General features: G+C 32.9%; 2 protein-coding genes across 4 annotated transcripts; both read left to right on the forward strand.

Moving 5' to 3' along the window:
• Positions 1–310: 310 nt before the first annotated feature.
• LOC122629917 (28S ribosomal protein S5, mitochondrial) lies at positions 311–2420 on the forward strand. Its single transcript, XM_043813814.1, has 6 exons — positions 311–605; positions 692–787; positions 860–1207; positions 1278–1508; positions 1612–1811; positions 1888–2420. The coding sequence occupies exons 1-6, from the start codon at positions 536–538 to the stop codon at positions 2281–2283; spliced, it is 1341 nt and encodes a 446-aa protein (XP_043669749.1). The 5' UTR covers positions 311–535; the 3' UTR covers positions 2284–2420.
• An 838-nt stretch (positions 2421–3258) lies between these two features.
• Positions 3259–25099, forward strand: LOC122634817 (baculoviral IAP repeat-containing protein 6). 3 transcript variants are annotated; one of them, XM_043824150.1, is made up of 51 exons: positions 3259–3541; positions 4251–4570; positions 4648–4892; positions 4996–5332; positions 5405–6917; positions 6995–7133; positions 7249–7464; positions 7571–7985; positions 8052–8163; positions 8239–8389; positions 8482–8706; positions 8815–9069; positions 9147–9420; positions 9539–9694; positions 10083–10388; positions 11095–11391; positions 11497–11711; positions 11790–11946; positions 12036–12227; positions 12306–12520; positions 12611–12864; positions 12960–13141; positions 13220–13416; positions 13505–13640; positions 13961–14120; positions 14254–14617; positions 14716–14842; positions 14950–15114; positions 15255–15418; positions 15494–15728; positions 15920–16220; positions 16318–16493; positions 16567–16765; positions 16865–17092; positions 17173–17697; positions 17931–18201; positions 18334–18593; positions 18715–19003; positions 19114–19499; positions 19586–19729; positions 19819–19996; positions 20078–20223; positions 20336–20578; positions 20667–20888; positions 21002–21220; positions 21301–22629; positions 22708–22928; positions 23067–23306; positions 23383–23571; positions 23671–23805; positions 23929–25099. In XM_043824150.1, exons 1-51 carry the CDS (start codon positions 3364–3366, stop codon positions 24211–24213), a joined length of 14088 nt encoding a protein of 4695 aa, XP_043680085.1. In that variant the 5' UTR covers positions 3259–3363; the 3' UTR covers positions 24214–25099. The 3 variants fall into 3 exon arrangements, with proteins under 3 accessions (XP_043680085.1, XP_043680094.1, XP_043680103.1); XM_043824159.1 differs by having other exon boundaries at positions 3260–3541; positions 14719–14842; XM_043824168.1 differs by lacking the exon at positions 10083–10388 and having other exon boundaries at positions 3260–3541.
• The last annotated feature ends 879 nt before the right edge of the window (positions 25100–25978 follow it).

Consider the following 25978-nt stretch of genomic DNA (forward strand, 5'->3'; position numbering starts at 1 on the left):
GTCTTCTCTTTGCGCGTTCCTTCTTCAAAGCGAATGATCAACACGAACTTGAGGTTAACTTTAATTTATATAAGAACGAAGAACGAAGGATTTGGTTTTCAATATTGCGGATTCTCTTGTTTCTTCGGTGAAGTGTTTCGATATCTCAAGAACGAATGCGCTTATCAAAAGTAACCTTAAATCGTTATACTTTTTTATCCGATGACTTTTTCCGAGAACGGAATACGATTTTCTCTTACGAGGTCTTCCTCGAAAACGATTTCTTGAAGATCAGTCTCGAATCTTATGGTCACAAATTTTATAATCTTCGATTATTCGAGACAATGGAAAGAGGAGGATTTTGATCGAAAGAAACAGCGCGGGAAAAATAATTTTCTATTTGCCTGGAAATTATTCGTGTTTCAACGAAACTACGGTCGACATCTGTGTGATAATTTGCGCATCGAAGATGTTTTCTAGAATGCAGCACCATCTATGCTTCTGTCGTGTTAAAAGCTATTGGTTCTAATTCTTAACCTCACTTTTCATCAAGAAAATGGCGTCTTGCATATTAAGATTATTTGGAACGCTTAATTCTTTAAAGAATTTTCATGTCGTGGAAAATGGTATACTTTGTAAAAGTTTTCATCAGCGTATAGATTTTTTTATCTTATTTTTATTGATAATATTTTCCTATCTTATTTTATTTTAGGTAGCAAAATTTGTTCTTCCATATATAAACATAACTTTTTAAAGTCTCATATTCCTTTAATGGACAATATTCGGAGTACAACATTTTTTAATAAACGTAAGTACTTGTTCGTTCATTCCTTGTTTCTCTATCTCGTTTACTTATGTTTACAATTAAACAATTATATAGGTTCTGCCGAACAGTTATGGAAAGGTGTAACTAGCGTTAGTAATGCAGGGAAACGAAGAGGTAGAGCACGTGGATTGACAAGAAAAAAGGATTTAAATAGAGGTCAAATTATTGGCAAGGGTAGAATTCCGATGCAGTTTCCTGGGTTAAATGTTCCCGTTATTAGAGGGAAAGAAATATTAAAGCAACAGAGATTTCCAGAGGATCCCGAAAGACAAGAGAAACTTATTAAATTACGTGAATCTATATCGGCACGCAAATCCGTTAAATTGAGTTCTTTAGAACGTGGTTGGACTAGTCATAAACCCGGAGGCATGAAACTAGGTCCACCTGATCCAGTGGGTGATGGTAAGATTTTTTTTCCTTTTTACAAAATTTAATATATATTTAACGTATAACTCAAAATATTACTATTTAGATACATTTGAGGGTTTTGAATCATGGGTACTGGAATCTAAGATAGTATCCACCATGACTCATAATCTAGGACGTAAAAATAGAGTTAGCTCAATGGTTATAACTGGTAATGGAAACGGATTAGCTGGATATGCCATAACGAAAGCAAAGGAAATGAAACAGTCTCTAAATACAGCTAAGAGAAAAGCTGCAACCAAAGTGTTGTATTTTGATAGATACAATAATCATACTGGTAAAATATATTTTTATCTCTTTTACGTATTACCAAGTTTAATTAAAGTGATATAAAAGAGTATTAATAATATTATTCTTACATATTAATTATATTGATATAGTGATACACGATTTTTATACGCAATGTGGAAAGACAAAGATATACGTACATAAAATGCCAGAAGGCTACGGTCTCATTTGTCACAGAGTAATAAAATGTTGTTGTCAAGCGATTGGTATAAAAGATATTTATGCTAAAGTAGAAGGTGCTATAAATTATCAAAACATCGTTAAAGCATTTTTGATGGGTCTTTTACAGCAGGTGAAATTACAGAAATCTTTAACGGCATTATCTTTAATCCTTTGTTAGTAATACGTTATATATTACATGTTTATAGAAAACGTTCCAACAAATGGCAGATGAGAAGCAATTACATTTGGTCGAATTTAGAGAAGAAAATGACAATTTCCCTGTCGTTGTCGCCTCTCCAGCTCGAGTCAGAACAGAAGACGAAATAAAACCAAACGAGATTTTAGATTTTAATCAATATCTAATGGATGGAAAAGTTGTATTGAGGAAAAAGAAACCTCCTCCGTTTTATACTAAGCTTGATTCTTGGATTATACATCAAAGAAGAATGGAACGTATTAGAAATAAGGATGATGTTAGAATAAGATTGCTTGCAGAATATGGTACCCTTCGTAGTTTCCTTGCTGATAAATATCCAGAAGCAAAAGCATTATTATGGTCTAAGAAACGAGTACAAGCAGAAAAAGAAGCGCAGAGAGAATAACTTTAGATTATTCTTTCAAGATTGTAGGAATCTAGTTGTAAATAAAATAACATTCATAAAAATAAAATTAAAGAATGACTTGAAGAAAGAATTTATAAGTGAAATTATAATCAAATAAAAAATTATAATTCCATTTATCCTCTTGTGTTATATTATTAATTTCTCTATGTAATTAATTTTATATATATATTTATGATAGGATTTTATTAAATCATCAACATTTAGTGTTAAATTTTAATTTTTACATTGACATTTACATATATACAATTACTATTATTTAAATTTTACTTTTACCAAATTGAGATAGATAATTATCATATGAAATCAATAATAGTAATCAACAATTTTTTATTTATCCTTAATCATCTTTGTAACGGAAACATTATAACCAATAGAGTATGAAAAGTCAATTAGAATATGCAATAGCCAATAAGAGTATACCTTTAACAGAAGTGTCGAGAATGGAAGTTCATTGCGATTGGTTGATAATTATTGATATTACTCTTTAAGTAAACTTGACTTGTGAGATCTTTCGAAGAAATAATTGAGTAATCGCATAATCTAATCTTTAAAAAAATAGTATGATTATGTGACAAATAATATTATCTTTATTTATATCAGGTATCAATTTTCTTTATTTAATTTTTTCGTACCTAAGTGTATTCCTAAAATTCAAATATAGCGAGTATACTAGCTTATTGCGTCAAACATTTTGCGAATAACTATCGATAATATGTGAATCTCTTTTCATCATTACCACTAGTTTATTTTAGCTTCTAAATATTTCCAATTTCATTTTCATCATTTGTTCAATTCTTTCATATAATTCTCCGTGTTCTTTCGAATGTAGAGATTCGTGTGTACGTACATACATATATCTGGAAATTTTTTTTTATCGAGAAACGGTCGTATCTGGCGATACATATCGATAGCATCTCGACCACTGAGAAACGGTAATTATCCATCCACAGGATGATTTGGTGACGTCCTATTCAAAGATGGCGGTGACGAGTAAGCCATGTTTTTTGTGATGTTCGTGCAGTAGACAAATTTTTGAGATTTGTAAATCGTATAAGCAAAATGGCTGATGATGATCCGTGGTTATTAAAAGAAGACGGATATTTGAATGTGGACGCCGAGTGTAAAAGCATAATCTATCACGCGAATTTAAATGTATTACTGATTACTACTAGCAAGGCGCAAGTATACGTATTTGATGTCAACTCTGGCGTAATTTTGCAAAGAAGTTCTCTTTCAGGTATGCATTTTGATCTTGCGCGCGATATATTTAACTTATAAGAAAATCAAATGTCCGCTTTACAAAATCATTTATTATGCTTTTGATTTTTAAAGCGGCATTCGTTTGAATTTCATGGTCAAGGTCGTATACGTGCGTTAAACGTCAAGAATGATTACAATTTTTTCCGTTATCGTTTTTTCTTTCAGACACAATAATCGATTTATAATTGAGACAATGTATCTATCAATACTTTCAATATTTCAAAAAGAAACAAGATTATAGCTATTTCTCCGTTGTTCTATGTCGTGTCAATAAAATCTATACAGAGTTTGCAATACCTTAGTCACAATTATTTGCTTATCTAGAAAGTTTTTTATTAATTTTTATTATTACCCATAATATTTTTATAGATTATCGAAAGATAATAATTTTACTGCGTATCATATCTATGTATCATTTACTAGTAATTTCTATTTTATAAAGAAAATATTATATACGTTCTAGTTTTTGCATCATACTTAAATAACGTGACAGTATTTGAAATCACATTGTGATACAATAATTCTTGTCTTTAATATTAACCTAATTCGTTCATATATTTTAGAAAAATAATATAGAATGCTTATATGACAATATCAAATACAAAGTTGAAATATATAAGTAATCTCAAATTTTATTTTATATTTAATTAAAAGGTTGTTTATAAAAAGAATTTTTGTTTTCTTAGGTAAACCAAATAGGAAATTACAAGGTGTATATCTAGCCGAAGGCGTAGATAAGGTATTATATACTGATGGAGGTGGCATAGGTGTACGTAGCGATTACAATGGTGTCTTGTTATTGGATACCATTTTACAAACTCCTGTCTCACGTAGAGAAGATGTTATAAAATTAGAACTTCTGCTCTCCGAAGCTACATTATTACATCAATGTTTGCGATATATAGATTTACCTGGGATTGATCATGTACAAGAAGTTTTACAAGAATTATCAGCTAAAATTCTTGCTGCTCAAGTTAATCAGAAGAGAGGTATAAAAGCTCAAAAGGTATGGCTTCTTATATTACAAATTTGATACGTTACTACGACATTGCACATAAATAATTGCATCTATATATTTTACAGTGGAATACAATATGTTTGGAATTACCACATGGATCTTTGAAATCAGTATGTTCAGGATTGGCCTTGGAATTGAAAAGGCAAAACAGACATATACCAGCATTGCCCATTGCTTGGGCCATTAATGAAAGATTAAATGGCCTATTGCCTATCCTTGTCTTAGATGGTGGCACTGCCGATAGAGCACTAATGTTTAGCGAAGCAGCTCGACGTGATACATTTTCAAAATGGCCACATATGAATTACAAGTGGGTAAAGTTATAGTATGATGTAGTATTTCAATCGTGCATATAAATGATGTATTAAGGTAAATCATTTTTAGAGGTTAATGGGTAATTAATACTTTTATAGATGGGCACTACCCGATCGAATGGCACAGGCTGGTTTTTATTACCAACCGAATGCATCGGGTGACGATAGAGCAATGTGTTTTACATGTAAAGTTTGCTTGGTTTGTTGGGAACCAACAGACGAACCATGGTCGGAGCATGAAAGGCACTCTCCTGCGTGCCCTTTTGTTAAACGAGAATATACGCAGAATGTACCATTATCCGTTACACTTGCAACTGCTCCAGCACGTGAATCCGGCAATGTAGATATCATAGGAACAACAAATGTCTCCGGCTTAGTAGCTACAGCTTCATGTAATGGTCATGTTAATGTTTGGAATGTAACGAATCAATTAAAGGTAAAATTTGAATACTTGAAGTAATACTATATTATTGAAACATATTGTAATATTGGGTAATTGTTGTTATAGCGAGAAGTAGCCTTTTACATTGCACCTTCTGATCAGGAAGTAAACAATAAAGAAACTATACAGTTTTCTGCTGCAAGGAACTTGACCTCTTCATATTTAGCAAATCTTAGTTCAGATTCTGATCTTCTTTCTGATTATAAATCTTTGATGTCGCATAAATTACAATTAACAGCGTTATCAGTAGTTGGTGCTTCTAAATCTTGCAAAAAAGACTCGAAAAGAGCTTCTTCAACAACATCATCCATACAAATGGATTCTTCTGGTTCAAAGATTAGACCTTGTTTAGTGTGTGGTGTTACAGTGACAGTGTCTAATCCTTCGCAATTGAGAACTTTAGAAAATGTGTGGTCATCATCAACAGATCTTGCTTCGTCATCGTCGCTAGTACGAGCAATGAACAGTGTAAATAGTGCTGCCAGTGATACATTGGATATAATGAAGGTTGCGGGTGATAGGTATGCCCCTTCGAAATCTCATTATTTAGTACTGTATGATTTTCACCACAAAGCAGTATCAACGCAATCTACAAAGGAAGAAAATTCTAAAGATTCAAAAACTAAGAAGACTCTTTCTGGGACTGGAACCAGTGCTAGCTCAAATGGTGAAAGACAAGAAAGCTTGTATCCAGAACTTTTTCTTGGTAAATTTTTATATGAAGTACCAGTTATTGAAGATGTCGATTCGGATACGGTTGTTGGATCACATTTTGATGGAACAGTTCCTACAACTGTTCTCACTGCATCATCTTCCAATGGTATTTATCCTACACCGATAGGAATGACGGTTTCATCGACTTTAAGCCCATTCCATGCTGTTAATTTAAATACCAGTAATGGAGTAGAACAATTTGCATCAACATCTGATTTAACGGCAAACAAGAAACCCATTGATATGGTAAAAATGTCAAAGTCAGAACCAGTGGTTATAAAAACAGTGTCTATTGATGCACCGGATGATCTTAGAATTACATCTATCATACCGTCTAAGGATGGAAGATACTTATATGTTGCAATGTGTCCAATATCAGAAGATACCGCTAGTGAATCTTCACTTACTTCTATCTCCACAAAAATGGAAATTGATGAGGAGCGTACATTCTTTCCACAGAAAAGTTACATGTACTGGGATCATCATGAGGCCGGAAGATTAATGAATGGTGAAATACGTAATAATATAGAAAATACGAATGTTATCATACTTGTATATGCTCTGGATTTCTCAGGACAAGTAGTTAGAGTTGCATCAGAACCTATCGTGAAAAGAGAATTACCTTCTGAGCAAGCTCCAATTGAACATGTGCTATTACCATTTCAAGAAAATAACAAGAATATATTACATGGAATTAATGCCACTACTAATTCTTCCACTAATTCTAGTGTTCAAGAACCATCTGGTCAAATAGCTCTTGTATGTAAAGATGGTGTGATTAGATTATTGGATCTAAGTACCTTAAAAACTGTTAATGAAGCCAAATTAGATGGCCGCAAATTCATCTCAGTGGCTTATTGTAACAGTATGTTTCAATTAACAATAATAAAATTCATATGATAAATTTGACAACAAATGACTACAAATTTACAATTTTTTTAGGCTTAGAAAGACTGTGTGCATGTACTGATGATGGAGCACTTTACTTTTTTGTTACTTCAGAAGAGGAAAGTTATATAGAAGAAAAAGAAGATATTGAGGATGTTAATATGGTTGTAGAAGAAGGTTGCATCAATGTACAGTATGTATAAAATATAAAGATCAAATGGTTATTAAAAATAAATAATATTATACTTTTGCTAAGAATAAGAATGATATACGCATATTCTACTACAATAAAATAAAAATACTTTTAGGGATTCAATAATAGCACATAGGCCAAATTTATCATATACAGATTTGCGAAGTCTTCACGAACTCACGAGGTTTGATAGACATTCACCGGCGTACGGGGCTACTGTTCCACCTTGTTGGAGTGAAATAATGCAAGCACAAAGGCAGCGTCGTCATCCACAACATCATCAATCAGAAGATCAAAACCATACACGGACATGGCGTTTACAAAATGATACGTACGTTGTTTACTTTAGTTGGCGTTTATATTTTACGTACCTTCTTTTTATGAAATTCGATCGAAACATTTTGCATTTTTTCATTTTACATTTTTTATTATTTTAGGACTACTTGGGACGAACATGTGTTCGAATTAACGTTACCACGAAGTGCAGCTGAAAACATAGGACATATTGATGTACATTTTAATCTGCAGTCGTTTTGCCAAGAATTACCAATAATTCAAGTTACTTTATTGAAACAAAATATAAGAAGAATTGGACATCAAAAATCGCCAATGGATGAAAGAATAGACTTCAATATAAATAATGAACAGAAAGGAGAAAATCCTGTTATTACGGACGAATATCAACGTCAACATAATACCGAAATTTTATGTGGCCCAATTGATTTACATCATTGCATGGATCTATCCTGTCGATCTGGTTGCGTTACTCTTACAAGTCCAAAATTATTTCATTCCAAAGCTAGAACTCTTCTTGTACATATTAAAGCATTGATTGACCCTACAAAGGAAGGGGTAAGAAACCGTTTTATTAAATATCAGTATTAATAATTTGTTGTTACTATTATCTTTCATTTATAGGCGACAAAATCAAAAAGTAATTCGTCGGATAGTAAGCCTCCAACTTCTAAAAAATTAAGAATAATAGAAGTACGACCGTTAATTCCTGGTAGTACCGTTGAATGTTATATAGGTGAGCATTAATTAATGTAAGTTATTTGTCTAAGATAAATTCTGCATTATTTTATTTCTATAATTTTCTTTTAAGGATGTGATTGGATTCATGAAATATCGATAACTGTGAGATCAGTATACCCTACAAACATACTAAATGGAAAAGCACAAAGATGTGCTATGTTAGAATCTAAATTATTTTTCGACAGATTATTAAATATTGCTTGTTTGCAGATGTCAGATAAGTATGTATAACATTAGATAAAAGTAAAAACGAGCTACTATATCGTGTGTTACACGTAACACATATTATATATATATATATATACATTTATAGATCCACCGTTACACAGTCCATTGCATTAGATATTCTTATATGGGTAGCATCAATAAGATTAACCAGATTACGTGGCACTCAAAACAACGCCGAAATAAAAGCATTTCAATTGGAAACTATACGCTGTGTTCAAGGGCATTTACCAAATTTACTAAAAACTTGTCTTCTTCATGCTGGTAGAAGTATAGCACATAAATGTGTAAAATTAATTATTTTGTGTAGCGGGTAAGTAACTTTATATACAATTCTCTCGTTGATTTTCCAAAGTCATTGCTAATGTAATTTTTTTTCTCTTGCTCTCTCTTTCTCTGTTCTTTTTTTTTTTTTTTACAGAGGTTTTTATAATTTAGAAGATCCACCATCTCAATCTTTTGACGAAGCTACACTTTCAGTTTTGGTAACTTTACTACCATCGATTGTAGAAGTTCAATGGGCCGGATCATTAAGATGGCTTCAATTATTGATTACACGATTTTTACCATTGGATAGGAACCACAACGTAGCACAACAATGCGCCGCTTTAGTGCAGCACATTGCTGCTGAAATGTCAAATAGAGTAAATCCTTATCATTTATTACTCGCAACAAGGTATAAATCATATATAAATGTATACACACATTGCAATTAAAACATGTAAATCAATATTGTATTGTTGTTTTTTACAGATTCGGCTTGTACAATACTCCATTTGAAACGGAACTTTTCGATCTTGATCCACCAGTACCATCCAAATGCAGTTCAATGACTACAACTTATGCATCTGTGGTAACTGGCGATCAAACAGGTTCAGCTGCTACGTCTTCAAATTCTACATATTCTCAGGATGCTATTGATTTAAGGGACCTACTTACACTGCCTGCACATCCAGCTAGCGAACTTATTGTACCAAGCAAGCTAAAGGCTCTTTGTAGCAATCATAATATGAAAGGTCTTCTTGAGGTAATATACTTTTTTTTTTTTTAATTACTTTTATTTCTCGCTTCTATGCATTTCAGTAATTGATGACGATTATAAAAGATGCGATATTAATTATTTGTGTTTTATTAATGTAATTCAGGTTGAACCTCTTCATTTTACTTGTCACGCCGCTTCGGACGGTACCAAGATGGAGAAAATTGGTCCTGGCGTCTATGCAATGAATATTGGAACTACTCTTTATGAAAACAACGCTGCAAATAACAATGGTGTGCTCGACATCATTCATCGTGCTTATGTAAGTCTTCGTTTCTCTAGTGTTGACAAAAATTTAGTCGTTAAAAAATCGCTCCTGTTATATATCACACAACTTATTTACATGAAATTGCTCAAGCTGTCACGTTGGTAAGAAAATATTAATAAAGTGACAGTTTATGAGTAGTTAAACAAACAATACAGTGGTTTTTTCTCTCTTTTTTTTTTTTTCATTTTTTCTTTTTCTTTTTTTTTTTCTTCTTTATAAGATGATGTGAAAATGTAGAAGTCACGGTTAAGACGTTTTTCTTTGTTATCTACAACAACAGTAGAATTTATTGCTGTCCCTGATCATTATGTACAGTAAATTTTCTTATGTGTTTTGTAAATGGGAAAATCGTTATCTAGATAGAAATCATTGTACATTGTAGAGCTTGGATGCTGGATCGCTAGGACCAGATGTTCAGACTAAACCAACATCTACGTTAAGCGATTTGCGTAGAGTGTATACAGGAAGAGTCTTAAAGAAGCCAATTCCACAACTATTACTCACATCTGATGAACAATCAGACTGTGATGAAGCTAATGATACATCTGGTGATAACCAGACTTGGCATAGCACGCAAAGTGATATACCTAATTCACATGTATTAAATTCTACCATATCAAAAGAAAAATCATCTGTTCAAAGTATCAATTCTGCTGTAAACAAAGTTGAAGACAGCAATTCTAAAAAGGTAGATTGCATAGATGAAAATTTGCATTTTCTTACTTTTATTCTTGAGTTAAATAATGTATCATTTTTTATCAATTTATTGCTTTGTTAATATGCCGTTTGTAATTCAAATTGTAGAATACTGAATGTATTAAAAAGTGACATTTTTAGACTAAGTAACACAGGGTGCATGAGTTATCTGTAATGTCTATTTTATATATTTGATATTTTTTATTTATATATCGTTTTTTCCTCTTTACACGCCACATCGTAAATATCATTATTTTATAATCAACAAAATGTAGTAGATCTAAGCTCTATTAAGTACTTTCTAGATCATTGGGTTAGCAAATGATAATTAAATAATGATCTGTCCATTATAGGAACATGAATAATTTTATAAAATAATTCATTTCCTTATATAAATGTACATAAGAAACATTCGAAATTGTATTGTTACTAGATTCATATTAGTATTTATATACTGATAGAATAATTTGAAGAAGAAGTGGAAGTTACATTTATATAAAATATTGTTTAAATATATGATATAAACATTAAATGACATATCAAACACAATTTATATTTTTTTAGGCTGTGTTTAATGTCATTTATTTGAATAATTTAAATGTAAAATAAGTAATAATTAATAACTAATATTAACATCGATTAAAGATAATTAAACAAAAATGAAATATAATTAAATATAAAAATATTAAATATTCTAGAGAGAAGATATTACGTTTCCATGGGGAAGATTATTAAGCTGGCCACCTCAACAGGCATTAGTGGTTGACAGAATGCATTCTGGAGCTCGTCGATTCGTGGTTTTGGACTTTGGATCTCCCATACTGCTTACTGATCTTCTGATTCCTTCTTGTTGCGACTTGGTGTCATTATCTATAGATATTTGGACAAAAAGTGAAGAAAGTGATGGAACTCGTCTCATTGTTGCCACAGATATTGAAAGTAAACCATTAGTTATATGCGATCTTCAACCACCGCCCGTGTGCAGATATCTTAAGGTGCAATAATTTTCAAACCTTTTCTCTCTTTCTCTTTCTATCTATTTATTTTTAGTTTATTATATGTTTTATAATGTTTATTAAAAATGTTCTTATGATTTTTAGATAACAACAATCGGCCGTTATGGTATGCCCACAGCAGCATGCAAGATTCCATTAGGGATGTTCTATGGGCATATGGTAGTTCTACCAGGGGAAGACTATTCGGAATTAAATAATTCTCTTCCAGTTCATGATGATACATCAGATACTTCTTTACAAACTACTATTGACACTCAATGTAATATTTTGTCAGCACTTGCAGAAGATGTACAATGCAGGTATAGTTTAAGTAGCTTTATGATAATATTTGTATCAATAAATTTTTATTAACGAATTTTTATTTTCATCGTTTTTAGATTTAGCTTAGCCACAGAGAGACTAAAAAGTTTGTTGGATCCATTGTTGTGTTCAGAAATTCCTAATGTGATGCACATGCAACATTATTTGTGCTGTACTAAAACGCCTAATGAAAATAAAGAGCAGCCATCAGCAAAAATACTTTCGACGTATCAGGTATAATAAGATTCAGATTATTATTATTTTATATTCTTTATAAATAAATTAATATATAAATTAATAATATTGATATTCATATGCTACAGGAATGTCTAATGTTTCAACGTCAATTGAATATCGTTCATGCAGTAAGACGACGACTTGAATCATGGAGAGGTTCTTCGAACACAGTAGCTTTATCTTTCGTAGATGCACCGACTGATAAATTACGTGTCCTTGGAGAAACATTACTCGATATTCTTCTTTACACCGTATATGAAATTGGACCTGTTCCTAGCGTATGTAACGTTAATTTTCGAAAACGATAAGTTTCGTCAAATAATTTCATTATCTATTCCTTTACTTTTATTATTCAGATACCAATGTCTTTGTGCGAGGTTTTTACACCATCTACCTGTGAAAAATTTTTCCATTCAATTTGCGTTGTTACACCAGCACCACGGTTGCAACTTCATGCGGCTGCACTTCTTGCTCGTATGGCGGGTCATCAACCTTGGTGGGGCAATTTTTTGTCCAATACTTTAATCAATCTTTATTCTTCTACATCTACACAAATTTTTCCTCAAGACAGGTAAGATGTAAACCGATCATTTAGTCGTTAAAAAAATATTTATTTATAAATTCATAACATATAATATTGAAAATTGTTTATCTCTTTCAGAGTATTTATTTTATTAACGTTTCTTGGGCGTAAATCATTAATTGCTGGAGGTAATAAATCCTCGGTAATAGATGCAATGGTTCGTACATTAGGCATATTATTGGCTCCATTGTCAAATACTCAGATACCAAATCCTGTTCAACTGGATACAACCCTTATTGGTTGGGTTCTCCTATTTCTATCTGTATGCTTAGATACAACAGCTACTCCGCCATCCTGTTCTGAAGATAATCAGGAGAAAAATAAAGAACAAAGTACTTTCGAAATTGTTACAATATAAATTTATATTGTATATATTTTAGTATATATTCCAATTTAATAAAAATGATTTTATTCCTGATCCAAATAGGTACTTTTTCTCGCTGGGAATTTATTCAAGGAGAGTCTGCAATGCAACGGAAGTATGTAAATGCTACTCGTTCGTCAGCTTCTCGTAGTTATCGTAAAAAATTGCAAAAACGTCTTATGCATCGTAAACAACATCTTCAGGAAATAGAACAAGCAAAAAAAGCTTTCCATGCATTTTCACAAGTATGTATATATACATGTTCTATATATATCAATATACAAAGTATAGTTCTATAAATTTAAAGTAATATCTCGTTACAGGCTTGGACACCGCTTTCTCCTCAGCCTGCTACTTTATACAGTAAAATGGAAGCAACATTAAAATCTCAAGAAAGATTTTTCAAAAAAACCTTGAAACAACACTCTACTAAACATCTCAAGGATGTTCTTAGTATGAGAAAAAATGAAATACAACACGTTCCCCGTAGTTCACGAAGTCAATCACAACCTAGTACAAGGTACGTTACTTTGTCTTCATTTGCATGATGTAAGTATTAATGATCGCAAAGATATGAGTTTTTAATTAATTTTATACCGTATTTGCAGTAAAGGAGACGTGGATTTGGAAATTGAATATATGACCAATTTACCTTATCAAAGTGTTTTACCAGTGGCTCGCGGTCTTGTAGCTCTTATTTTACATAATGCTTCTAATGTGGACATGTTCCTGTTAGCATGTAAGGTAAGACGATAGCTATTAAATGTTAATTTTCCTTCTATTTTCTTTTTATTCATATTGTAATTATAGTATGCAGCAATATAAATTCGATTTAATTAATATTGAATATCAAATACAAGCGTAAATTAACAAGAGACTTCTTATATTAAATTTCAAATTAGTTTAAAACAATTTTGGATTTGTATTACTGCTTAATATTGTATTATCAATGTCATTTGATCATTAAGGCATTTAATTAGTATTTCACATGTCAATTATACGATCATTAATTCTGCTTTTCCGTTATATGCTTTATAATTAAATTTATGAATTGTCGCACTTAGGTAGTCGCTAGGCTAGTGGTATCCACACGTCCTGCAATTAGTTTGTGCGAACTTATGACCGAAGAACAGCTCTTAAAGTTAGTCAGATTGGCAACGGGTGCGTCCGATGCTGCCTGGTCATCACATGCTGTATCATGTCTCCTACAGGATTTATTAGAAGGTATAAATATGTCGCTTATTTCCAAGTTTAGTAGCGTTAAATAATTATTCGTGTTTGTAACTTCTTCTGTTAATTTATTTAACAATTCTTTCCTATTTGTTATATTTATATGTATTCAAAACCTATTTTATAGGAGGACGATTATATCCAAGACCTTGTTCCACTCACGAAGGAAGTCCGTCTGAAGATAATTTTGAATCGGTAGACGAAACTCGAACAACCGAGGAGGATTCAGTAGGTCCACCCGGAACAAGTAATTCTACAGTTACTTTAGGTAACGATGAAGGATTTGCTGAAGGTGATGGGGATGAGGATGTTCAAGATAGTATTGTGGTAACATCAGCTACAGCACCAAAATCTAATGGTTTTCTGCCTTCGCTTTTGGAATCTGATGACAGTGAACTTGAAGATTTCTTAGATGATATATTCGAACGCGGGAAAAATATGTTAAAGAAAGGCAGTACAGTTTCTAAAATATTAACTTCAGCCAGTTCAGGGTACTTCCTTTTATATTTTTTTTTTCACTTCTGTTCTCGTCACATGTCTATATAAGTTTCACTCGAATCTATATGATATATTAATATTATATTTTTAGCAGTATTTCCTTGGCAATGGATGAAAGATTGGAATATGGAGTTGAGATGAGCGTAGAAATTTCTTTAAGAATATTGTCTACTCTTGGAATGTACAATTTACCTCATAGCATAAATTCAACGATACATGTATGTTTATTATTTGTTTATGCGTTAAGAGATAATTATTATATATTGTATATATTCTATATGTAAATTTTAATGTAATATTTCCTATAAGATTAATGTAATTGTAGGTTCCAACGGAAACGAATCGTTTCTGTCAACAAGCATCACAACGTACAGATGCTTCTTGGACAGATAGAGGACAAGAAGTGTGGAATTTATCAGATTCTACTCCTTCTAGTTTATCGATGTTAACTAGATGCTTTGATAGAATTTTCACAGATTTATATCTACAGGTTAGTTGCAAGTATAATAGACAATTGTATTCGTCTTTTTTTTTTTTCCTGCGATATATCAAAGAAATTAATTTAACTACTTAATTTTATTATAAAATTTTATTATAAAATTTCTTAAATTAATCTAATTATTTAAACAGAATGCAAGAACAAATTTGGAACTTGTACTTCAGTTATGGTTAACATTAAACTTAGATGCTGCTCCTGAACAATCTAATTCAACCACTCGATTTGATCCATTTTTAACACCTGTAATTCCATTAAGCTCCGCATCTATTTCAAGTCTCATATCGACTCTTTCATGGTAAGTTGTTATTTATTATAGAATTATTACAAGCGCGATGACACAATGTTATATACCAATTTATATATTTTCCAGGCATCCAGATGTTTCTTTACGTGCGTGGTGTCTTGCTTTGCAATGTTTTACCTTAGCAAGTAATCAGCCATTGCAAACGAATTGTTCAGAACACGCGAATAATAGACCACTTGCTGAGTTCTATGGTGGTATGGCTAGCTGTATCGTCAAAGAGCGTAATATAGGACCTATGCTTCTTAGACTATTATCTGGCAGTGGATTAAATGTAAATACTATGGACAAACAATATATTATGGTAAGTTTCTAGTTGTGCAAGAGGAATCATTTTTTCTTTTTTATAATACTTATTTAAAGATTTAGAGTAAAAATGAAGAAAAGTATATGTTGACCATAAATTAAATTCTCTATATTGTTTTCTTTTCTTTTTTTTTTCTTTTTTTTTTTTTTAATCGTTAATTCATGTAATTCTTTTTATTAATTTTATAGGCTGGTCCTACAGTATGTCAGGCTCTTCAAGATTTTCTTGTTAGACTAGAAATGAGATGTGATGTAATAACACCTGGCAGTACTTTGGGTAACATCTTGAAAGACCTTCTGCTATGGGTAGTTTATCAACTTGTACAGCCAGGCGGTGCTCTTGTTTGCAGAAGAGGTCCTTTAGATGCCCAGTGCAAGCTCATAACTTCGCTTGTTAATCTTAACTTCGATAATACTGATTTAGGAACAGCAATGAGTATATCTGAATGCGTTGGAATATTGGTTTCAACATATGTTCGAAGTTCTGGAGGTATTATATTTTATATAACTTAAAAAAAATATATATATATACATATTTGACACATTATACGTTATTAAATTTTGATTAATTATTTTATTTAATTTAGTTGGAGCTCAATGTGGTGGAGCTGTTGATTTGGCTAATCAATCAGGCGGATTTGGAGGCCTATTTGCTTGTGTACTTGGTGGTGACGCAAAACAAGGTCGTCCAGCATCTTGGGATACTTTGGTTGTTGCACTTATTAAATTAGTGTGTCGATTTATTCAAACGCCACTGCCAAATGTACGTGTTTTCTTTCAAATAAGTTAATTTCATCAAGCATATTCGTACATATGTGAATTTCTAATAAATTCAGGCACGACCAGTTCGACCAGATGGTTCATCGGATATGGATTCTGAAATAACTATAAATCTACGAAATAACAGCAATGATCCACAGGTTGAAGTGAATATTTCGCAAACAGACGAAAGCAAAGCTGCTGAACAACAGACATCACTTCGTCTTCAACAAGCCACGAATAATAAACCTCGCGTACCTTGCGTTGCAGATACTGGTAATTATAAATTATATCATTTGTATATCGACGAATATTATTATACTAATTAATTTTATAAATCTATTTGTTACAATTAATCTCTATTTTTTTTTATAGTGTTGCAACACGAACCTACCATGATGCGATTGTTAGGAGCTCTCGGTTATAGTAGTGGTTCTTCTCTAGTTATGCTTTTAGGAGAAAATGCTGGAACAGGAGCAGCTACGGAGCTTGGAGATCCAGCTTCGATATTAGACGCGACCTTTCAACTTCTGACTATTCTTATGAGAAAAGCTAGTAATCCGTCTCTTGTTCTTAATCCCCTCTATAAATATTTATCATCGTGTAAGTATCTATACGGTTTTGATTTTCTCTGATGTATAATAAATTTTAGAACGACGTTATCATTTTTAATTTTATTACAGCATGCCCAGAAACCGAATTGGATCGTCAATTAGGTGTTATGCAATTATCAGAACCACTTTTTTGGTATATCATAAAAGTTCTAGATAATGAAACATCACTATCGTTATTTACCAGGATGGATGGTGTAAAAGTGCTTGGTGAAAATCTAGTAAAATCAAGCATGAGTAATAATAACAGTTCATCGTCTCCTGGTGTAATTGCACTAGTAATGGAGCACTTATCGAATGCAGCAAATGTAACACCAGCGTCTTCTTCGAGTAGCAAGAAAGCTGTTAATACATTAGAATCTTACGAAGATGGTTTATTAAACTTTGCACCATTGGGAACTATACCTTGGCTGAATCCAACTGTACAACCAGCTGACGTTCTTATACAAAGTGTTGCACCTCATCGACGAGCAAGAACAGCCACCTGGTCATATCATTTCTATCCAGACGAAGCCTGGCACGATCTTACGATTACTTTACCTTGTGCTATACTTTTGAGAAAAGTGGAACTTCAGCCACATCTTACATCATTAGCAAGTAAGTTGCGAGATAATAATATCAAGAGACATGGCGATATAAATTATAGTTATTTTCATATATGATCATCATCATCATCATCATCATCATCATCATCATCATCATCATCATCATCATCATCATCATCATCATCATCATCATCATCATCATCATTATTATTATTATTATTATTATTATTATCGTTGTTGTTATCGTTGTTGTTAAATAATTTCATTAAAATTTATTTTAAATAGCATGTCCGTCGGCCGTGGCGCTTGAAATTTCAAGAGAAAGTAACAGCCCTTTGATACCTGTTTGTCCTCCAATGCCTACAGCAGGCTTAACGTTCATACGCCTGACTTTGTCGCAACCGGAAGTAGCGACTGCTGTTCTTATAAGACTATACAAACCACGTGATTCTACTAATATTAATTTAAGTCAAATAAGATTATTAGGCACAACAGCATTCGGTGAAATTAAGACGAATAATGATTCTGTGGATGAAGAACAACTTACAAAAACAAGGTATACATTTTTGAGTTTGCTCTCTATTAAAAGCTTTTTTAACATATTTTAATATTTAGATGCATTATGATCTATCACGACTATATAAAAAAAAAAAAAACATCTAAAGAAACATTTCGTAATATTCTCTAGCTTGGGATGGTTGCGATTGTTACATCAGTGTTTATCCGTAAGCACTCCGAACAGCGAACTGGTTGCTGAAGTACTTAATTCTGCAGCTTCGGTTCAAGGCCTTGTCGAGGCATGTTGCAATCTTCTGTTGCTTCCAGCACCATCTTTATTTACTCCCGACTTGGAAAGGGTTCTATTGCAGCTAGGCTTACATTCTCGAGAGCTTGGACTTCGTCTCATTGGTCTTTTACTCAACAACAGGTCTACTCCTTTCTTTCAAGGTACTATTACTTAATGGGTTGGGTACATTCTTTATTTTCCCCGATTAAAATACTTGTTTAACTCGATATTTAATTCAAATAACTATATTGTACTAAACTGTTCATTAATATACATCTACAGGAACTGCAGCAACACAAGAAACATCGGCTATTCAATTGGTAGTTGAATTACTCCAACAGCTTTGTTCTATCCAAGATTCTAGTACGGAAGCTCGCATGTCAGCAGTACTTTCCTGGCTTCATACAACTGCTGTAAATGGAGTATCTCATTCGAGTACTAGCTCTAATCCTAACCCCGTTACTTCACCAACAGTATACATCCATTGTGTTTCATCAATAATTTGGAAAGCACATCAGCAACAAAATCTCAATTATAATTTACAAATTCTTTTAACCGATGATCTTTTTAAGTAAGTTAGTTCACTTGTCTCAATTTTCTTTCTTTCTTTCTTTCTTTTTTTTTTAATATAAATAAATTAAAATAAATATTACGTTAACATTAAATATATTTTGTTAATAGTGCTTTGTATAAATGGACTTTAACACTGGGAGCAAATTCCGCGTTGAAGCAATCGATCGATTCTACTCTCTGTGCATTCTGTTACGTGAGACCATCTTTGTTTCCATTACTTTTACAAAGAGTACGAATATTGGTTCCAAATTTGGCAACAGATCATTCTGCATCTATATCAGATGATCGCAAAGAATGTAAGAGAAGAACAGATGGTAGAAATTGTGAAATTGATACTGAAGAATGGTATTGCCGGTTCGTACTACCAGAATATAAACGTTTAGATTTAACAGAGGGTCAATTACTGACTGTAGCTGCAACTGCACGATCTCCACCTGGTATCCAACAATTAATTGATTCTGGATTACCAGCATTACTTACTACGTCAATTATTGGTAATATTTATTTCGTTATATCCTTCATTTAAACAATGAAATATTAATGACGTCGAATATTAAAGGTAAATTTTCTATTGTTTAAGATTTTTGTAATTCGGAGAAATCAAAGCAATGTCAAAATAAAACATTGACGGAACAAAGTTATCAGAAGAAATCTTCAGGAAACTCGAGCATAACGGATAATGATAAAACTGCAGAAACTTCTTGTTCTTCGAACAATCATTCAGGTAAGCATAATATATGTTTATATTTATAAATGTATTGTTTTCTTCGATTATTCGTTAAAAGATCTTACTGCATAATTTTGATTATACAGGTGGTTTAAGCATGACGGATCCAGAAAGCATAGCAATGGTGTTAGAGTTTTTAACGCTCGTCTGTTCAGAAGGTAGAATGCGTGATTGGCTTGGAACGGAAGGTCGTGGATTTTGGTTGCCTCTTTTATCTCTTCTCAGTAATCGTCCTATTGAAAATCCATCTGTGTCTTCTATGAGGTAAATCGTTATTCTTATATCTATGTTAGATATTAAAAAAAAAAATTAACATTTTCCAAAATGAACTATAATTTATCACAGATGTTCCAAAACGAATTTGTCTTATGCATCTTTGGAAAGTGCTATGATCAAATTCCTATCCAGATGTTGTTGGTGCCATCGTGCGAATCAAAAATTACTCGCAGAACTTCTTATGGATGTTATCTCGCAACAGCGAATAACGTCCAGTAAGTATCTTATGCACGTTATATGTCTTATATTTTTATGTTTTAATACTTATATGAAATAATATGACATGTGTTTAATATAAGAGATAATTTTTATTTTCTTTATGGTCAGATTTACGATATCTACACGGTATTTCTGGCTTCACGAGAAGATTGATTTTACAATTACTTCTGGAGGGTGAAAAAGTATTGGTGTCTGTGTCTTCTGAGGCACCTATGAAAGCTTCCAATACTACCGCGAATCAAAATACACCATCGATGCCTCCACATCCGGCGTATCCTCTTGGACATTATCATCAATTGCTTTATATGTCTACGCAATCGACAGTAGCGGATATACTTCAACAAGTGTCTGGTAAGATCATTTAAGTAATCTACGTGATAATTGAAAATAATATATAAAATCATTTTTGTTAGTCAGTTATTTTTATATTCTTAAATAGGTACTTGGCTTTTATTATTACTACCAAATACTTATAAAGGAAACGAAGCAAGCACAAGTGGAACTAATCGTTCTCGAGAATTGTGGGAATCAGGCATGGCATTGGTAGTCGATACCCTTAGCGTAGCTGCAGGAAATACAGCAAAAGACAAAAGAGCGAAAGAAGCATCCAATAGATCACAAGCTCGTGGACCTGTGATACGAAAGTCACGTTTAAGTACTGGTATGTATTGATATCCTGTATCCTGAATTTTCGAGTTACGGATAATCAAAGAAAATATATTATTCGCGACATTATAAAATTTGTACGTAATGATTTTGGCAATTTCTTAACAGATGCTACACCGACTACAACAACCAAACCAGCAAATACTACTGCGCAGACTAATTCGACGAATACCACAAATCAACAGTATTTGATACATTCGTCACGTCCGAATACACCTCTGCCACCACAATTAACCATTGCTCAACTTCTTGCAATTGCCGAAGATAGTGGAATATCCGAGCCTTGTTTACATTTAATATTAAAGCAACGTAACAAAGACTCCAAAGGTAAAAATAAAAAAGGAAAGCTTAGATTAAAATTAAATTAATATTACACATATGAATTTTATATGAATTTGTGCTTACAGAAGATGTAACGAAACAAAGCGACAGCGAGTTACTAAGTTACAGGAGTATAGAAAGTTCTCTGGACGTATTTAGTACCGGTGGTGGTTTGGCAGTATTAGCATGTCATCTTCCATTAGTCTATCCAGATCCTGGTAGGCCATTACCTTTCACAGAAAAGTCACCATCGCCGGAAGAAACTGATGCAGATTGGGTAAAATTTGAAACTTCGGATGAGATTTATGCTGATTTAGAGGAAGATACGACTACGTGTTCGCCAAGAGCAGTATCTCCAGCTCCTTACGTACCACCACACTCTCTCGCTGCTTTTGGTTTATTCTTAAGATTACCGGGATATGCAGAAGTGTTATTAAGAGATCGGAAAAGGGCGCAATGTCTATTGCGTCTTGCATTAGGCGTTTCGGACGACGGTGAAGGTGGTGATGTCCTAACGTCACCGCTAGCTGCTTCCTTACCAACTTTACCATTCCAAGTTTTAAAACAATTACTCGACGCTACACCTCCAACCACGGATGACGGCTTACTTTTAAGAAGAACTACAATCGATGTCGGAGCTATGCTTCTCTTATTGAACTGTTTGGCTATTTTCACTCATCAAACTGGCCATAATGATGGTTTGGAACAGAAATTAGGCCAAACTGGAGGTCGAAGTGACGATAACTCGCATTTGTATTGGGCTAAGGGTACTGGATTTGGTACGGGCTCGACTCAACAGTCGTGGAACGTGGAACAAGCTTTATTACGGCAACGATCCGAAGAGGAACACGTTACTGTTTTGGTCCAAGTTTTAGCAAGTTATATTGGTTCTGGAAGTCAACCTCAAAGAGAATTACCAGCAACATTCCCCGACCTTCTGGCACGATCTTGTTTACTTCCAGCATTGTCTTCGTATCTACGAAATGATTCAGTTTTAGATATGGCAAGACACATTCCTCTTTACCGTGCAGTTTTACAACTTTTAAGAGCTATGGCTTTATCCACTCAATTAGCTCCTCTTTTGTTACCAAGAGTCGCAAGATTGGGCGAACAATCTATCGTATCTTTATTATCTAATATGAGAGTTTGCGTAGATACTTATGTGCACAAAATTAATCGTACAAGAGGTAACAAATCCAAAGGCGTATCCAAATACCCCGATGATACGGAACAAGACGAGGGTTTAGCGACTTTAATTCCTGATATTCAGGAAAGTGCTATTATAGTGCAAAATGCGACGGCAAGACTGTCGAATATCGGTGATGATTTACCTGGACCAAGTCCCACGGCTCCAGAATTACCATTGCGCTCTGTCGAGCAACGTTATTTAGAAGTTATGAAAAATTTACGATTTGGTAAGTATAAAATATAGATGTAAGCATTAATTGTATATTATCCACAACTATGTTTACTTCTTATTTATTTGTTTACAGATACGTATGAAATGATCACGGAAAACACAGATGGTGGTGGATATAAATTTGCTGTATCTTATCATTTTGAATCGAATATGAGAGCGGCAGGCGAAAGAAGTCATCCAACGAGGATGAAGCGTTTAGCCCAAGAAGCTGTTACTCTATCCACTGCTTTACCTCTTTCATATAGTAGTAGTGTTTTTGTTAGATGCGATGCTGATAGATTGGATGTTATGAAGGTATTATTTGAAACATTCTATATTTCACACACACACACACACACATGTATGTACATATATCTTCGACATAGTGTGTCATATCTTTTGTCATTTGTGTAGATAAAATTTATGTAATTACAACAAATATTTGACTTTTAGGTCCTTATAACGGGACCGGCAGAGACGCCCTATGCAAATGGATGTTTCGAATTTGATGTCTATTTTCCTCCTGATTATCCAAATAGTCCTATGCTAATAAATCTAGAAACAACTGGTCGCCATACTGTACGCTTTAATCCTAATTTATATAACGATGGTAAAGTGTGCCTCAGTGTGCTTAATACATGGCATGGACGACCAGAAGAGAAATGGAATGCACATACAAGTAGCTTTCTTCAGGTAATTTTTCTTATCAACCATAATTCTTAATGCTGTCAATTTTTTAATGCCTTTTTGCAAAATTTTCTATATTTAGGTTTTAGTATCAATACAGTCGCTCATTCTGGTGTCAGAACCTTATTTTAACGAGCCTGGGTATGAGAGATCACGAGGTACATCGAGTGGAGCTCAATCTAGTCAAGAGTATAATGCGAATATTTGTCAGGCTACAGCTAAATGGGCGATGCTCGATCAAATTCGCAATCCATGCCCTTGTTTCAAAGAGGTACAAACTTGGACTATCTGATTTCGCATGCTCTTTAAATGCATATGTTGTATTCAAATTATATTAAATCTAACATTCTCTCTTATGTAAATATAAAAGGTTATACACACTCACTTTTGGATAAAAAGACATGAAATTGTGGCGCAATTAGAAGGTTGGATAAGGGATATGGAATTACGTGGATCGGATCGTCGATTTGGTCCTGCCATTTCTTTAAATGCTTTAGCTTTGAGAGTAAGTATATTATCAATATATGTATTTGTTAATACAAATTATTGATAACATTAACGTTTCTTATTGTTATCGTGAAAGGTTGCAAAAATGTATTATATTAAATATGACGAATATATTTTTTAGAGGCATTATAGATTATTGAGAGAAGAGTTGAACAAACTGCCAACACCCGAAGGTTTAGAAGATTTGATCGAACCGCTTCCATCTCCGGGCTCGCCTATTGAATTATCTGGGACTCCGGGTACACCCAGTACACCACCTTCGTCAGTAGGTCCCGCTACCACACTGACTACATCGATAAGTAATACTATCGTCCCCATTAGCAACACCAGTGCCAGTAACCATGTACATCACGATATCGACACGGATGTTGAAATGGAGAAGATGGTTTCAAAAGTGTGTGAATAGCTAAAGGATGTTAATAGACATTGTTGGACATTTTGAAAAGTCTATTGTTTGTGTTATGGTGAACAAATACTTGACTGATCCAAATTGCAAGAATGTCTTGCTAAGTGATTCAGTTACTGGCAAGTTCATTGATAGTCGACAGTGATCGTACTTTGAGAGGTAATAATAAATAACCTTTTTCGATTGTGAAAAGATGACGATGCTAAAAGATGATGACGATGAAAAGAAATTAGTGTTTGAAATAGATGAAAAAAAAAAAAGAAAACGTAGAAAGATGGGGTAGAACGAGGGAAAGAGAAGGAAAATATTGCATGAGAGAGAAGCAGAGAATATGAGAGAAAGAGAGAGCGAGAGAGATAGATAGAGAGAGAGAGCGAAAGAGAGAGAGAGAGAGAGAGAGAGCGAGAGTGTATGTTTATGCTTGTGTGCGAGAAAGCGTAGAGAGAAAATGTAAGATCGAAAGTTTGTGTGTGAGTGTAATAAAAAACTCTTGTGTGTAGTAGATACTTTTTATGGCTGCTGCTATATTATATGTACTCTGCATTCTACTACTTCATACTACTTGTAAGTATCAACTCTTATTCAAATATTTATTATACATGTTCCTCGTTTATGTAGCCGATATCCCTGCGTGCAATGCGATCGAAATGAAATAATAACATTTAGTAAACAGGACGACTTAGATAAAACTGGTGTAAAGTATTGAAAGGTTTTCTTCGCAAGTCGAGGAACGATCTGTAATACAATGAGTCTATAGTGAGTAAAGAAAATTTGACATCTTCAAAATAAAGACCACCATTTGTAACCGCTACTTAGCTACTTAACACACAATAATTTCGTATGAATTGACACCGTATAAAAGAATAAAAAGTTACTTTGTTTCGAATTGGTCTCCAATTCGTCTCTACCTACAAGTTTTGTTTTATCGTCGTTACTATTAAACTCATACGCGTGTGTATATATATATATATATATATATATATATAAACACATATATATATATACACACATACACATACACGTATTATATATATTATATTATATTATATTGTATTATACCTAATATAATATAATATAGATATTATATATACATATATGTTATTAGAATTGCATCGTGAATTTAACTTTGACGATTAATTATATTCGAATTGTGAGTAGAAACGATGCAAGAGACACGATATGAAATGTAGTTGGAATTTATGCGTATACCGTGTCTGACAGAACATTTTCATATCGAGGTTATATAATTTTATTGTGTTTATTCTTTTTTTTTTTTTCATTCATTTTTATTTTTCTTCACTTGTTCTTAATTACAAACTAGTTTAAAGCGTGTCATTCGAGTTTTGAAAAATTAATGAATCTTTCCTTTATCAATTTAACATTAATTATGACGCATTTTACTACGCGTGCACGTTTTTAAGGTAATTATAGCGCGCGAAAACATCAATTTTTTTTTTTGTTTAAGAGAAATGTACTTTTTTACACAACGTTGTTTTTCCAAAGTATATCATAAATACTATTATTCAGCAAGGGAGACACTTCGGTCGTATTTATTTATTACGCCATTTTGTCTTCTATTAAACGAATGACTTGGAATCCGACTTGTTTGTAATATATTGCATTTGATATATACATACACATACACACATACAAACATATATATATATATATACATACATACATACATACATATATATATATATATAGCTGTAAAATTGAATTTTGCAGTTAAGTAAATTTGCCATCGTTTGCGTTATAACGTAAA

Source organism: Vespula pensylvanica, chromosome 1 (assembly GCF_014466175.1).
Source record: "Vespula pensylvanica isolate Volc-1 chromosome 1, ASM1446617v1, whole genome shotgun sequence".
Taxonomy (NCBI): Eukaryota; Metazoa; Arthropoda; class Insecta; order Hymenoptera; family Vespidae; genus Vespula; species Vespula pensylvanica.